Source organism: Polypterus senegalus, chromosome 6, assembly GCF_016835505.1.
Source record: "Polypterus senegalus isolate Bchr_013 chromosome 6, ASM1683550v1, whole genome shotgun sequence".
Classification (NCBI taxonomy): domain Eukaryota; kingdom Metazoa; phylum Chordata; class Cladistia; order Polypteriformes; family Polypteridae; genus Polypterus; species Polypterus senegalus.
Window position 1 is genome coordinate 178704326 of NC_053159.1, and position 17967 is coordinate 178722292.

At 37.5% G+C, this 17967-nt stretch overlaps 1 protein-coding gene across 3 annotated transcripts in view; it reads left to right on the forward strand.

Moving 5' to 3' along the window:
• The window catches only part of zak (sterile alpha motif and leucine zipper containing kinase AZK), a 214693-nt gene that overhangs the window by 27447 nt on the left and 169279 nt on the right, over nt 1–17967 (forward strand). For all 3 annotated transcript variants that reach the window (XM_039757639.1, XM_039757640.1, XM_039757637.1), the window contains exon 3: nt 883–970. In XM_039757639.1, coding sequence (XP_039613573.1) covers nt 883–970 — 88 coding nt within the window. The remainder of the gene's footprint in view (nt 1–882; nt 971–17967) is intronic.

Sequence of the window (17967 nt, forward strand, 5' to 3'; positions counted from 1 at the left end):
TTCTTTGGTAATGCACAATTAACCACAGCCTGATAGTGCTCTGTGTGCATCCATCCATCCACCCATTCATTTTTCAGCTCACTTAATCCAGTACTGGTTTGTGGGTAAGCCAGAGCATTAGAAGCAAAGCAGGAGCCAACCTTTAGAGGCACAAGTTCATTACAGGGCACATTCATGCACACACAAACATGTACTGTGCCTTCATTAAAATTAAAATATCCCTATTACTCATCTGATCTCTAAATGTGTGATTTGTAGTGTAGGACAAGCATATTTGTAGGCCCTATGGCCTTGTTGCTGGGGAACGGGAGAAAAAAAAAGCCAAATCCAAAACTGAGCAATTTATTTACCCTGCCTTTGATCCAGTTATTATAAAATTACAGTGGGGGATGGTATGTGCCAATAACAGAACATTGTCTGTTATAATGCTTCTTCACTTTTATTGCATTTTTAATTAATTAGTATATTATTCATGTATGGGGCAGTATAGATGCAGTGTTTATCATTGCTGCCTTATAGGTTCAATTGTCCTGGGTTCAATCCCGCATTTGATCATTTTGTTGCATGCCGTTGTTGTCCCTGTGTCTGTGTGATTGGATTGGTTAATTGTGGATTGCAAATTGGCTTCATATGGGTTTGTGTGTGTAATTAGATGGTGCCCCATCTAAGGTTAGTTTTTACCTTCAGCTCAATGCTGCCAGGATTAGCTCTGGCCCCTCACAATGCTGAAATAGATTAAGTTAAGGTTTCAGAATGTTATATTAATCAATGCATTAACTTACACTTTGATCTTCACACGGTAGTTTATTTGTTAATAAACTTTAGTATTTTAATAAGTAGTTGTTAATCCTAGCTTTCTTTTTATTCTTATTGTGTATGCAGGCAGAAATACTGAGTGTCCTTAGTCACAGGAACGTTATCCAGTTTTATGGAGCTATTCTTGAAGCGCCTAACTATGGTATTGTAACAGGTAAGTGTGCATTGTCAGAGAATATAGCCTGGCATAAGTCAGTCCTCAGTGTGTGCTCATGATACTAATCATGAGGACAATTCCAGCACTGAAGGCTGAAATCAGAAAATGCAAAACATAATGTTTTTCATGATTAAATAGTTGAGATGAAATAATGAGAATGCTTTCATCCTTTTTAAATAATTCTTTGTCGCAAAATAATAATTTTTGTTAACAGTGTACTATTCAGGGTATATACTCAATGGAAAGTTATCTAATTAATCCTGAAGTCCATCAATTATAAAAACTGCAAATAAGAAAAATGGTTACAATGAAATTTAGCAAACACAGAGCTCTTCTTTAGGCCCTTCACGTCATGCTTTATTGTGTCAGCACTATTATAGAAACATTGTTTTTTGGAAAATGAGTAATATTACATGCAGTTATAGGCCTGGCAAAAGACAGATGGTTATGAAATCTTAGATGAAATTTTGGTTAATGACATATCTAGTTTTATGATCTCCTTAGGGTTCGATGAATACGTTTCTGTATGTAATAAGATCTTTATTGCAATTGATAAGGAGGCAGCATAGGACTTTTAAGATAGAGCACAAATGAGGGCTGATTATAGGGGGTTTAAGATTGGAAGATATAGGTAAAAGTTGTAATCTTAAATGTTAAAGAAACAAGTGCAAGGAAATCTCTCAGTAGTCTGAATTAGATTAAAAATGGAAGGTCATTTGGGTTTTCATTGTTGCTAAATGGGAAGACAGGTTTTAAAACCATGTACTTTAATCATTCATGTGGACTGTGTTATTATTTTTATGGCAAAATGCACGAAGGAGTGTACTATTCATCCTGAAATAAAAAGGGTATACTACATATATATATATATATATATATATATATATATATATATATATATATATATATATATATATATATATATAACTAGCAAAATACCCGCGCTTCGTAGGAAACATTTTAAAAATAACATACATGATTGTCCATGTAATTGTTTTGTCACTGTTATGAGTGTTGCAGTCATCAAGGATTTGATTATCATTATCTCATTATCAGGTTCATATTTGCAGTACGTGTTGTGTTCAAGTTACATTCTGTGTTTGTCAACCGTTGTAAAGATGACAGGTTTCATTCATTGAAGTGTTCACTACCCAAATCGCTACTCATGAATCTAAGATGTTTAACAGGCATTCCCAGTATTAACTTGTGGATTTTCCTGCAAATATTTAGCGGCAGCGTGTCTATGAGCTTGTGGAATTGCCTGCGAGTATTTAGCGATAGCGTCTCTATGAAGTTGTGGACTTTTCTGCGAGTATTTAGCGACAGCGTCTCTATGAATTTGTGGATTAGCCTGCGAGTGTTTAGCGACAGCGTGTCTATTAACTTGTGGATTTTTCTGCGAGTATTTGGCGGCAGCATCACAAAGTTGTTTCCGTCTAGCTGCATCAGAAAATGTACCACGATGTCTCACACGCTTCCTTTTTACTGTTTTCTCACAGCTTGGATTGCTGCTAACAGACAGCCTTATATGGGCAAGCAGTTAATTACGTGGGAGGTGTGGGGATGGGGGACGCAATATAAGCAGGCAGCCAACAACGTGGGAGGCGTGGTGATGGGGGACGCAACTCCGCCTCACACGGCGACCGAGCTGCAGGCTATGGACGTATATATGTATGTAAGTGGGATTCAGTTATGACCGTTACACGTAGAATTTCGAAATGAAACCTGCTTAACTTTTGTAAGTATCCTGTAAGGAATGAGCCTGCCAAATTTCAGCCTTCTACCTACACGGGAAGTTGGAGAATTAGTGATGAGTCAGTCAGTCAGTGAGGGCTTTGCCTTTTATTAGTATAGATGCACGTGTGTGTATCACACACATACTCATTAAATTAGTCAAAAAATAGGATTTAGTTACAAATTAAAAATAACTAAATATTTGAATATATTTAAATTCAAGGTAACGATTCTGGGAGTTGCTTTCATGATTGTACTTTACTTTTATACTTTGCTATTGTGGTAATGGCCGCAGTGGGCATCTGCTTAGGAAGAGTTGAGTGACAAGGGTGTGGGATAGTGCTTTCAACCAAACAGACTCAGCGGTTCCAAACTTATGAGTCATTGTCCATTTGCTTTGGTCCGAATCAGGGAATGATTTGTTATTCTGTTAGTTTGGGTGCAAACTACAAACTTTCAAGTGAAGTAAGCATATCAGTAAGCATGCTGTAGGTGTGTCATAGACTGCTTTCATTGGGCAGAAACATTTTTTATCTTAGGAAAAATATCATGGAGAGTCGACAGCAGTTGTGTTTACACACTGCCACATTTTACATAAATAATTTGGTTTATGTACCAAACACCACTGTATGAGCCAAAAACCTATTTATGGAACAACCAGAAGACTATTTTATAATTATACTATAATGCATGGTACGAAAAGGACCTGTTTCATATAGGCGAGTGTACAAAGTAATGCTGTACTGAGGGCATACACAGAAGTTCTTCGGTTAAATGACAGGAGAGACTCAGATGAGTTCCATTAAACTGTATGATGTTGCATATTTACCCTCCAGCAGCATATGAATGTAACCTCAATTTAGTTTATCCCAAGTCATACTATCATCTTGACGCTTATAAATATTTGTTAATGTTAGAGTGTTTGCTTAACACTTACTTCAAATGCCAAATTTAGGGCTTGTTTATACTTCACGCTCAGAATACGTACACGCCCGCATCATGGATGCCACGCGTTCCCAGCGTTCATTTGACGTGTCCTCTGAGCAGGTCCTCACAAATTAACATGACGCGACCGCGAGTTGCAGTACCAGCAAAAAGTTGGCGGGGTGCAGTGTGCTAAAAGTCGGAACGTGATGTCAGAGTCTCTGTTTACTATCTACATTTGACAGAAAGCCTCTATGAGGATCCTACGGGATCGATGTGCGCGCTTCGATGTTTGATGATTGGTTCGATGTGGTTTAGCAACATGCTGACATACAGATGCATTCATGGTGCTTTTATAATTCAAGTGTCACATATTACTGATCGTAATGACGTGATACATTTTAAAAGTCTCACATACCATCTTTTGTGGTCTTTTTTCTTTTGCAACTTCACAATAGCAACATAATGCACAGCATTTTATTTGAGCCACTGAGAAAAAAAATTAAGTACATGGTGAAAACGTGTATTTTGTGATTAAAGTGGAAATTTCGGCTGTAATCTTGAAATATCCACTTTAACCTCACAGTTTATTTTATCATTAAAACAGACCATTGTAAATGCCATCCCAGTTTTTAATCATTACAGCAAGCAGCAATAGATCACCACATAGAAAACATTAAATGTATGATATTCCAGTTCTCTTCAAATTTAGAATCTTTAGATTTACACCTGATATCACTTTCATGATGACATGCATTAAAGTATTTGTTACATTTTACAGATAAATTGTTCATTTCATTTAAATAGTGAATACTGTTAATAATTACACACATGGGGGTGACACGGTGGCGGAGTGGTAGCACTGCTGTCTCGCATGGAGTCACGTTGCTGGTATTCCCTGCTTGGATTCCACACTGTGCTTCGGTTTCCTTCCAAAGATATGCAGATTTGGGGATCTGGGGCCTCATGCATAAATGGTGCGTATGCACAGAAATGTTGCGTAAGAACGTTTCCACGTTCAAATCGCGATGTATAAAATGTAAACTAGGCGTAAAGCCACGCACATTTCCACAGTACCTCATACCCTGTTGTACGCAAGTTCTCCTCTCGGTTTTGCAGACTGCCGGCACCCAGCATCAAAGCAGTGGTACTGTTCCTGTGTAGTTACTCTTTCTTAGAACCACATTCCTGCCACGGTTTTATAAATACACTGAAACTAACCACATATTGTTAATTAGTGTAATGCATCTGATTGTAATTAACTTGTAACAATATAATGGTCCAGGGAATATCCATAGTATTCCAAATACCATAACTGCTTTAGCGTTGTTACTCTTACTGCACCTTTTTTTCTTCTTTCAGCTGCTCCTGTGAAGAGTTGCCACAGCGAATCATCTTTTTCCATATTACTCTCACTGCACCACTTGGAGTATTTATATCACTGTATCTGAGTGGGAATCACAGCAGCAGCTGATCGGAAAGAGAATTATCGATATACAGTATCAAGCACACCCTGCCTCAGCCATGGCAAAACGCTTCAAAGCCTTCCCTGTAAAGACCTCGCGGTTCAGAAACAGTTTCATCCCGAGACCTTTAAACAATCAATCAGTCCATCAAGTGCTCCTTGTAGAACTATTTGTACTTATAAGTACAATCACCGCACTGTAAACTTGCACTACAGTTATAATATTGCACAACCTGCTTCACTTTATAAAGCGCGTATTTACATATGATGATGATATCATTTTTAAGATGAAATGCAGCAAAATATGTTGATTATATAGATGAAACTTTAACTACATTTAAATAATCTGTATTGTTAATAATTAAACATGTGAGGACATGGTTCCGCAGCGCTAGCTAGTTCACGGATTTATCCTACCTTGTGCTGTATTCTTTCTGGGGCTGACACGACACTGGAAGGATAGATGGATAGAATAATTAAACATGTACTACAAAGATATTTCAATGTTCTTTAAAAGTTTTGAAGAATCGTCGTTGTAAGCTTACAAACGGCTTAACGTCTATTACAGAGCTGATTGTGTGGCGATTGGGTATGTGGAGAAAGAAAAGTAAGCACAGGAATTGGAGGTTAGTACTTTTGAAAGAGACAGTACTGCTACAATAAATAAGGTCGCGCACAATCACGCACCGTGTTCCCCTGTTTAATAACATGCTTTAACTCCTATCATCATGAAAAAGATATCACGTATACATCTCAGTATTTTAATTATTCAGAGAGCTGTAATATCACGAATGTAATGGATTCTGTGTCCTGTTGGAGAAAGAGAAAGTGGAAGCACGTAGTGTTTCACACACATAGAGCAAAAGATCAAATACAAAACAAAGCATTTAACATGCTACTTTAATTACGATGTGATTTGAGAAACTGGTAAATTAAACGATTTTAAGATGAAGTTAATGATATTCTACTTTAATGACAAAATAAATTACGTAATTAAAGTGGAAATTTCGAGATTGAAGTTGACATTTCGTGCATTTTTCCTACCGCGTGCCTTTTTTTTCTCTGTACCCTAATAAGCTTTCATAAGACACTCAGACGATGGGCTACAACTCGCCTTTTCACGGCGACTTTGATATGTGACAACTTCTTTTTTATTTTGGGCACTGTGCGACTTTGTGAACTTGAGCTTTCGAGTTTCTCCGACACGCTATGTCAGTCGATCAGCTTCCTTTTGTTGTTTATACCACTATTTAAACCAACAAATAGTACATTTTTCCTTGCCTCCACTTGGTATTCGCTGAAATTCTTCTATTTTCCCTCTTGCTTTTTCCATTGTCTTTATCACAGAACACCAAGCTTAAGGGCTATTTATATTGATTTGCGTATTCAAAGCGGCATAATTCTGGGAGGAGCTGGTGCAGGACAGCAGGCGCATGCACGAGTGTTACTTTTCACGCTGATCGGGATTTATGTAGTGGAAGAGCGCAGAAGTGGGCGAACGCACAGATTCCTGCATCTGGATTTTTCTGTGCGTAAGCACATTTTGGCTTTTGTGCTTACGTCATGTTATAGTGCGAATTCTACACACGCCGTTATGCATGAGGCCCCTGGTGCTGCTAAAATGACTCTAGTGTATGGGAGTGCTTGTATTCACCTTGCGATGAGCTGAGGTCCCGACCAGGGATTGTTTCTGCCTCGTGCCCAGTGCTTGTTGGAATGGAAACATCCCTGGATTGATGGATTCAATCATTAAACACCCTTTTTAGAGATATTGTGGTAAGGTGTCATTGGAATTTAATGGGTGTTTCAGGCAACAATACAGAGAAGCTGAACCTGTTCTCACCGTGATAATATCTTGCACTACCACCTGCTGGATTCCTCCAGATTTATGTAAAGTACACGCGCAAGTATAAACAATAAAACGCTTGCGTAGCAGGAGCATCTGCTGCAGCATGAGTCGCCTCACGTGAAGTATAAACCCGGCCTTAGTGTGCATTGTGCTCAAAAAGCAATCCCATCTGCTTTCATGGTGTAAAATTAGGGTTTGATCTTCGGTCTCATAAGACACTGCTATTCGTTTCTTGCCACATCAGATAGAAATCACGTGCGAAGCTGAATCACGTGCTAGGCTCTTTCTGACTGTCACTAATTGTGTGATTTATTTGTGCGAATTGTATTATATGTGTACTCGTGTGCATGTTTTTTATTGTTTTTTAATGCTCCACGGTAACGCTTTATTCATTATAATTACAGAGAGCAGACAGCATGCACAATTTCACTCATAATGCAGAGTGTTTCACGTTGTCGGCCTCGTGTCGGATTACATTCATACCCCATGCAAACCACTCCAGGATTCGGTTCATACTGCACTGTACATTCATACTCCATGCAAACCACTGTAGGTTTTGGTTTGTGCTGCACTGTGCATTTGTTTTGGTCTGAATCATGGTGCATTTCACATCCACCTAAACAAAACACATTTTGGGGAGAAGCGCACCAGAGGTTGAAAAAAAAGAACGCACCAAACGAACTAGACGTGAAAACTCGTTTAGATCGGGGGGGTGGGGGGGGGCAATGAGATTAGTTATTAATGCAACAGGGTGAGAATAGTCAGCAAAGTGAAAGATCAGGCAAGAGGCATACAGGTTGAAGATAGATTTGTTTTATTATTTGGAGCTGTCAGATGGTTCGCGGAAGGGTATCGATTGTACTGTATTTTAATACTCAAAAAGTGAATAAAGGCGACATAAATGTTTTAGTTGCTTCTCTATTTTTAAGCAACCATGTAAGACACGAGACACACATTTTTGCTGACACTAACAAGACTTTTTTTTATGGATTTCAGGTTTAAGAAAAAATGGGGCAGAATCAGATACAAAAACAATACTTTCAGTCCACCAGAAAAGTGTTTAGAAAATGTATGGAGTACACTTACAGAATAAAGTGTAGAGTAATGGATTTTTTTTTCTGTGTTGTAAAGGGGTATAGCTGTAAGTTTTACTGATTAAGACATAGCTAACCGTTCAAAATTGCGAAAATCGATGCCAAAATTAGTGCGGGTAAAACAAACAACCCTTCTTTTACAATTGAATGTTAGCTTTTGCCTTTGAATAAGACCTTTATGAAATAAATTCGAGTTATATTCGAATAAAGATGGCCGATCTAACAGTCCTAATAGATACACTTAGGGATCTACGATATACATATATGAATCTATATCAGACCTTGTATACCAGCTGCTGTTTTAATTGATATTTTAGGGAGCAGTGGCTGTCCTGAAAATTCTTAGTCGAAAATTGTTAGCTGTTAGAACAAAAAAAAAAGAAACCTCAAATCTACAAACAGTGCAAGCGAAAGTCATATGCAAACAATTTTGTAAAGATGTTAAAATTCCATTGCATGGAGTTTTTTTAAGAATTTCTGCAGGGTGCAAAAGTAATTCTTTTTGAAAACGTCAGCTATGTATATTTATAAACAAAAAATGGCAGATAACCCCTAAATTGGTGTCTCCTCTCACATGGACCATCCATGTTGTTTCATGATGGCATGCTGGAACAATATGGAAAATGTTAAAATAAATGGCCACAGACATTTTTTCTGTGTAGTGCAATCCAAAATAGCTATGCATAACTTCAAATTATTAGAAAATGACTGAAAAACAGTTTTATTGTGTATGAACTTGTTTCTGTTTATTTTAAATATATTTATACTAACATCTGTCAAACACAGATTGATTATTGCAGTATGGGTTTTTAAGATCTGATATAGCAATATTCATGATGTTTTGTGTGTCTGATTTATTTATTTTTGGACTAGCTATGCTACCTGTCTAAGGCGGGTTGAAATATCAGTAATTAAGGTAGACCTCATGTTTTTTATTTGTTACATGGGTTGTCCATTTTGTCCTTTGCAGATTTAACTATTAGAAAGTTCAAATATATCTTTTCATAATGCTAATAGTAAATCTGTATTAATCTTTTACTCTGCACAGACATCCTAAAGAAGATAAAAATAACAGTTAATACGTTAACCAACAATATTGCTCTTTCACAAGGGCAACCTATAAATGCACCCCATAACTAATAGGCCAAGCCACACATTGCCGTATTGAGGAAATTATATCCCTTTAGTCTAAAAATAGATGACTACACCAGTACCTAATCCAGGTCTTCCAATTGTCAAAGACACTGACTAAGCTGATCTAGCAGAAGTCTTTTAGTTAAACAGTGAATCATGTACTTGGGGACAATGGTTATGAATAAAAAGAAGTGCATTCAGGACAGAATCCAGGAAGTACAAAAGGTTGTGGGAATATCCAACAGGCTACAGAATATAAGCTTGCTTTTCAAACGTTTGAGTTCTTTTTAATGTTTTTCTTCCCTCAAATGGATTTAACTGTATACAAATCATAAATACAATATAACACTATTCAAAAACCCATCACTTCCACTGCCTCTAATATTAAAAGATCTCTTCTTCTCGATTGCAGAAACAGGAAAGAAAGCTCAATAATAATGAAAACATAACTCACTCTCTCTGGAATAATACCAAAGTGGACAGTGTGTCCAGTAATTGATTCTAGTACTATGATTTGCCAAAAGGTTCAAAACAAAACCCTTACTACTTGTTAAGTTTCTGGTTCAAATCTGTTGCCCTTGTTAGTTTCCTCACAAATTTAAGAGATGCCTTAGATTAGCCATTCATTTTGAAGTAGTATTCTTGAAGTAAGTGCAAATGAAAGTGTGCCCTATATTGTACTGGCACCATATCTGGAAATGGCTCTTGTCTTGCACCTAATTCTGATGTTGACATTGTCATCCTATAATTCAGTATTAGATAAGCAAGTACATATAGTGAGATCTCGATCAGCTCCTAGTTGTTTCTGCAGCGCTCTTCTGCTGGTGTGGGCAAAGCTACCATCTAAGCCAGGCTTGGCCAGGAGGGAGAGAACATCAGCATTGGTGTGTGCAGCCCATGGACGGTGGTGAACATCAAAAGTGAAAGCCTGCAAGCTAATAGACCACCAAGTGAGCTGGGCGTTAGTATCCTTCTGTTTGTACAGCCACTGAAATGGGGCATGGTCAGTCACCAGGGTAAAACACCGTCCCCAGAGGTAGATATGAAGGGCCTCCTCCGCCCACTTAATCCCCAAGCACTCCTATTCAATAGTCAAATAATTACGCTTCCTGGGTAGCAGCTTTCTGTTGAGAAATGTGATGGGGTGTTGCTCCCCCCAAAACACTGTGAGAGAACTGCTCCTAAACCATAAGTGCTTGCATCCTTTTGCAGAATATATTCCTTCAAAAAGTCAGGATTGTGCAGAACCGGGAATGAGGATGAAGCGGTTTTTGGGTCCGAGAAAGCTCTTTCACAGGCACCGTTCCAGACAACACTATGATTCGTTCTGCCCATTGCCAAGTCAGTGGGAGGGGTGGCCCGATGCTCAAAGTTGGGAATACCCCACAAGCCTGAGGAAGTCACGAACCTGCCTCTGTTTTTCAGGACATGGATATGCAAGCACCTCCTCCACTTTACCCATTTGAGGCTTGAGCAAACCCTTCCCCATGGAATATCCCTGATAATGGGTTTCCGCCATACCCAGCTTGCACTTCTTAGGGTTAGCCATCAACCCCGCCAGCCGTAAGCTGTCAAGCACTGCAGACAAGATGAGATTCCCAGTCATTTCTTGGACATGACAACATTGTCATGATAGCCACTGTGTACGCAAAATGGGGATGGAGAATCTGGTCCGTCATCCACTGTAAGGTCAACAGTGTGCCATGGAGACCATAAAGGAGTGCTGTAAATTCAAATGGCCCATCCGGAGTGTCTTCTCGCAACTGGACTCCTCCAGGTGCACCTGCCAGTAACCATTCATGAGGTCTAGGATAGAAATATACGAGACCTCCCCGTCCTTCTCCAACAGCTCATTCACACACGGCATCAGGTATGCATCAAACTTGGAAATCTTATTCAAACATCAAAAATCAGTACAGAACTGAACTAAACCGTCAGATGTTCCACTGCAATAGCGGACCGTCTGGAAATCTGTTCCTGCAGTGACACAACTCAGCCGACAAACCTGCCCCCTTGAGGTGTCTGATGAGTCTCTGTTTACTCTTCTTGAAAAATGTCTAACGCACCATGGGATTGGCAGCCAAAGAGTAGCTTGAAAGGACTCAGCCCCGTTAATGCCTGTGGAAATTCCCTAACATCAAACAAGAGGAAGGGTGCTACTCTATCCCACGAGGTCGGGTCATGATGGGTGACTCTTCAAATCATCTGTTTTAGGGTTTTATTAAATTGTTCAGTCAGGCCATTCATCTGCGGATGATAAACCGTGGAGTGTAACTGCTTAATTGCAAAGCTTTCTCATAGCTGCTTTATGATGCGAGACATAAGGCATGCCCTGATCATTCAAACTCTCGTGAGGGAAACAAATATGCATGAACATTTCTGAGAGTGCTTTTGCAAAATATTAATGGTACTACTTTTTAGTTTTGAAAGAGAGGGGAGCAAAACATGATTATTTAAAAATATTTCAGAAACCATAATATTCCAGAAATTAATTTCTACCTACTTCATTTTTCTCAGTCCTACTTTTAAATTAAGTCCACAATTGTGCGGTAATGTAAACCATGTAATAACATCAGCCTGAGTAGAATTGTTGGCTCATCTGCTTTGTACAAAATAGTAATGTGCTAGCACTGTTGAAGTATAATATACTAAAGTCACTCATAGAAATCATTCATAAACACACAGCACAGTAGTAAAACGTTTCCATGTTTCTTTAGTAAAAAGGAAGCAGAAGAAAAATTACAACTGAATTTCTGTAATAAATACAATTTAGAATACCTGTATATGGCACAGTATCAAATTTGGGAACATTTTATATGCCATTTGTGTGCACTATGTGGGTCACACTGTTGCATTTCAAGTATATCAAGTTTCTTTACCTTATTATAATATGCTAAAACTGTTTTTGTTCTTTGCAACTTTTGTGTTTCCTCTTTTTATTAAAATTAGAAAAACCTCTATTCACGTATTCCAGTAAACTTATGAGGACTGGACATTCTTAATTTGGAATATGGATAGTGTTGAATATTTATACTGGAGCTGTAAGTCTAAACTACTATGCCAAGCTTGCTATAATAGGACATTTTATGCTCCAAGGCAGATATTTATTGTTGAGTGGGCAGCACGCCAGTCAGGTGCTTGCTGTTCAGTAGCATGCTTGTTCCCTAAGAGAAATTTTTTTAACTCCCTCTTAGTCCCCTTTAGTAGTTGGGAAAAGAAGAACCGTACTTCAGTGAATTTATGTGCAAGTACTAAAGGGTTTTTGAATGTGGTCCTTAGTGTGATTTCAGTGTTCATTTTGCAGCCATCCACCTCTAAGTTTATTGTTTGGTTTAAACCCCATTGTGATAACATGTATTATAAGACACATCCCTTAATACATCATTGTGTCTCAACAATCTTTCTGAGAATTGGCACCTCTACTGGGGAGAGTAGTTTGTGATCAGATGTTTTACTATTGAACATACAGGTGTGGCAGAAGAGAATGGAAGTTAATGACAGAAACTTCTGAGAAGGAGGGGCTACACGCTGGGCAAGCTATATTAATGACACAGTGTTTTCAAAAGGGAGTGAGACAGACTTGTCAGATGGTAATTGCATCTGCTGTGCAGTGAAAGTTAATAATAAAAGCTTGTTAGAAAGCATCAAGGATAATGGTACATAATATGTAGACAGGCTTGTTAGAAGGTTATAATATAGGCATGGCACACGTACTGATTCTGACACAGAATAGCCATGCCTGCTTTGTGGCCTGCAAAAAATCACTTCTGTGACACCAGATTAGGTCTCTGTCTTGAAGTCCCTTATGTCCTTGCAACCCTCAGCCTTGACAGCTCTATCATTTTCTACTAAGGGGATAAAACTAGTTTCTTCACCTCCAGCCTGAGCCCATGTGCTGCTATCTATCTTCAGGTTGGCCTTCTAGTCTTTCTTGAGCACTTTCAAGACTTGATTTTTCTCCATGGGGTGTGTTGTGATTCTCCTAGTGTTTGTCGAGCTAGATACACCCTATAGTATCCTAAGGCTGAAGCTGGCCAGTTCCTACAACATCAAAGTTTACTCTACTTTCCCATGCCCTCTTCTTTCATCTCTGGCATGTTGATATATGATATGACTTCTCTAACAGTACGTATATGCTGCCATCTCTTGGAAAACTAGCTTACTAAAATGTTTGCCCATGGTAAGAAAAAATAAATAATTATTATTATAAAGTGTTTTTGTGCTTTGATGAGACATTCTATAATAATTACTTTTTTAACAAATTATCCCAAAAAGTATTCATTTTTATTTTTAGACCAACTTTTTATTAAATGCAACAAAATCGGATGATTCTAAATAATATGCAGATCTTTAATACCGAAAGGAATAGGACACTGCAAAACTTTGCTTAAAAATTATAAACAAATTTCAAAGAATAGGACATCAAGATCTATATTTCCTAAATTGCCTTTCCTCAGAGTTGGTTTAATCGCAAACAATTTCCATTTGGGACCAATGAATTTATATACCTGCATCTCTCAAAATAGTGACCAGGCTCCATATGCGTAGATATGATATTTCATCTGAATCATGTGCACATGCATGCAGATGCTTACAATCCCACAGGCATGTCAAAAATGACACCCATCAGTTTATGAAAACACGTATGTAAAATGTAAATGAAATATAGCATAGTGCTTCATAATTTATTAAAATAGTAAAAAATTGCATGTGATGTGCTGCAATCTTGATAATTTAGGTCACAGTACAGTTCATATTGTAACTGACTTCACAATGCAATATTCCTACAATATGAAATTTTCTTAAAAGAAATGTGCTGTATTTTTATGGTTACTTATTAGTAAACATTCATAACTCAAAACACTGCAAATAAATTCAGCTTAATGCACAAAATAACAATTTTTAATGTATGTTTTTGTACATTTTGTTTTTACTAACATAATATGCTCTTAAATAGTAATATAAAATATTGACTGTGCAATAACATAAGACACATTACATTTTGATAGTAATAATTTCACTGTAATTTGTATATGTGACAGTAATTACCATATAAGCCTACAATATAAAGTTGCTGCAGTACAAAACCATCTAAATTTAAATTTGTTGTTTTCTGGGTTAACATCAAACATTGTTCCAACAATGACTGTTCCTTTATTTCCTGTTTGAATTCCTTACTGATCCATTAGCTCTGTGTCCTGACTTAATCTATGAACAATTTATAATATTATTTTTAAGAAAAATGAGACCTTCATCATTCTACAAGAAGTTAAGACCTCTCCACTTTAACACTATTCCTTCCATTTGATAACACTCAGTCACTGGGTACTGACGTAGCAGGGACAGATGTTTAATCTGACAAGAAAAGGAAGCACTGGGAATTTGGCTGCATTCTCTCTCTGCCTTGCTTAAAGGACTGATGTAATTTAAGATCCACAGCTATAAAATTCCTCCTTATTGTAATCTACCCCTGTTTATGAATCAATAACAGTGAAATATATATCAATGTCTCAAGCATTCGTTCTCATATAAGAAGCAGGTTGCTGCTCCCGGTAACTCTTTAATATACCATTAGAACTGTACCAATACAATGTTATGTTTGCACAGGAGAGTTTGATTTAAAAGCAATAAGATACTGCAGATGTTCTATCAGATGGTTGTGGCGAGTGCCCTCTTCTACACAGTGGTGTGCTGGGGAGGCAGCATAAAGAAGAGGGACGCTTCACGCCTGGACAAACTGGTGAGGAAGGCAGGCTCTATTGTAGGCACGGAGCTGGACAGTTTGACGTCTGTGGCAGATTGATGGGCGCTGAGCAGGCTCCTGTCAATCATGAAGAATCCACTGCATCCACTGAACAGGATCATCTCCAGACAGAGGAGCAGCTTCAGTGACAGACTGTTGTCACCATCCTGCTCCACTGACAGACTGAGGAGATCGTTCCTCCTCCACACTATGTGACTTTTCAGTTCCACCCGGAGGGGTAAACGTTAACATTATACAAAGTTATTGTCTGTTATACCTGCATTGTTATCACTCTTTAATTTAATATTGTTCTTTATCAGTATGCTGCTGCTGGAGTATGTGAGTTTCCCCTTTGCATTAATAAAGTATCTATCTATCTATCTATCTATCTATCTATCTATCTATCTATCTATCTATCTATCTATCTATCTATCTATCTATCTATCTATCTATCTATCTATCTATCTATCTATCTAAAAGATGGGAAACATTACATGTTTAAATACATTAAATGAGTAACAAAATGGGTTTAAATGATCATAAAACAATTGCTCTTCTCAAGTAACTGAATTTGAAAGGCATATCCACACAGTCAATTGCACATGAGATCAAAAATCATATCTAGCCCAACATTTAGCAACACAACTGCCTTCACCAACTCTGACCTATTAGGAACTGCAGTGGGGAATCTCAAATGCCTATTGAGTAACTTTATGACATGCACTGATCCTGATGAGAACAGTACCTTAACAGAAACAGAAACGATGAATCAAACCTGGAAATATCTACAGCAAATCTTAACTCCAAAAATAATACCCTCAGTTTTAAAAACACAGTCATTACAATCTAGGATAAAAATATCATTGAAAATGTTTCTGTACCAAAAACATCTGAGAAAAAGTCTGGGGATTTTTTTTCCTCTGAAAGAAATTAAGAGGACAGAGTCCTAAAATTCAGTAGAAAAAACATCCTGGGAAACATGCCTGTCTAGACTAAAATAGAAGATGATGTGCTTTTAGTCTGGAACAACATCTTGGGAGATGTCTTTTACAGACATAATCTAGAACCAAAAAAGTAAATGGTGAGTTGTTGTCCTTCATGTGAAAAATGGAGTGGAACTCATCATAATCCAGAATTAAAAACAATTCCATCTTCACAATGTTGAATCTTATACCATCATTGATTAAATATAATAATGTACAGTACTCCACTCCATCACAGTGCAGGCAGAGCACACACCCATTCTCAGTTGCAATGGATCTTACTTGTGTCTCTTTGGAATGTGGAATAAAACCTGAGAATCCAGAGAAAGTCACCATGAAAAATATGTAAATCGAAAATGACAGAAGCAGTGACTGGACTAGGTACCTTAACTTGTAAGGCAGGAATGATTACTTAGCTACCATAGCAGTCTTAGTGGCAAAAAATATCTAATTGCAAGCCAAATCCTGGAAGGGTCTGGTGTTAATAATAGACAGCAGTCAGTGCTATAAATATCATATTTATGAAGTGTACCCTGTACATCGTTATGTATCCCGAGCTGTTCTTACTTTGTTGATGGCTGTTATTATTTTAGTCTCTTTTCCTATTTTGTTTTTTGTGTTATGCCATCAAACACTGAGATCTGTTTTCCTGTTCTATTTCCTGTCATTTTTCCAATAATTTGCAAGATTCTTGCCTCATTATTTTGTCTAGGATCAGACTGCTTAGCACACTGTACAAACAAGCAAATTGCTGTAAGCTTTGAGAGACATTTACATGAGACACACAATAAAGTCTTTATTATTGGTTTGCAAAGTCTTGTCTACAACCTCCTAAGTCATATGATTTACTCTTCCCTGTACTTCATAAACAATGTAAACAAGATGTGATAAGTTCAACAGAATTTTGTAAAGAAACAAACATGACAGTTGAAAAGGATTTTTATAAAACTGAGTTCCACATTTTCAAGCAATTTTCATGAGGGTCTGTGCAACCATAAATGAATTATTAGGATAATAAATGGTGTTGTCAATAATTAAGGTGGCCCATGGATGGTCTGTGTGGATTATGTCCTAGAAGGATATACTTTAGGGACATCAAAATGAGAAGAAGAGAGGCTTTTGGACCTGTCATCATCCCAAATGTGCACAAATATTTATTTCAGCTTTGACTTTGGCTTTTCCCTTAGAATTAGCTTGATGATTTTACATCCTTGTGTATTGCCCTTTACTAACATCTTTGACCATTCTTATGAAATCCCTTAACTAATCACTGCAAAATTTCATTTATAAACTGTCTCATGGGATACTTCTTATCCCATTTGAACACAACAGTTCCCAAACTTGGTGTAATTCAGGCTCAACATTTATACTGACATACATAGAGCAACGTTCGCAAACAAAACAGCTTTTATTGGAAAGCTGATGTAACATTTTATGATATGTACCAACAGGAAGTGAATTCTTTCATTGTCGGTTTGCCAACTAATGATCTGCAACCATGTTGGTTTTTATTTTTGTGTTAAAATGATGTTTACTGCTACAAAATATCTGTACATTTATCTTCTATTTCACTGAATGTCAGTAATGGGTGTGGGATTGGATTCTACCCTGGAAGCTCCATAGAGAACCATAGCAGAGTACACTTGCGCTTATACCATTTTAGAATACCAACATCCTTGGTATCTGGGAAAAATAATCCATGCTGATATGGGGAGAACATACAGACTTCTCAAAGACAATAGCTGTGTACAACATTTGTACCCAAGACTTTGGAATGTGCTATCTACTTCAAACTTAAGTGCTTGATAAGAAGTATCTTTTAAATTATATGCAACTTATCATAATGCCTTTTTCACTTTTGCAGTCAGGCAAGTAGAATACTAAAAGCAGAATATTAAATCAGTCATTAATGGTAGTACACATACTGTAAATGAATATGCAGAGGTGGCACAAACGAACATTTATGAAATGTAGAATAGGCAGCAGGAATAAAAATACATCCAGATACCTGTAGACATGTTAAACACTAAGACAGTGGTAAAATATCTGTACTTCCTAACAGTACTTT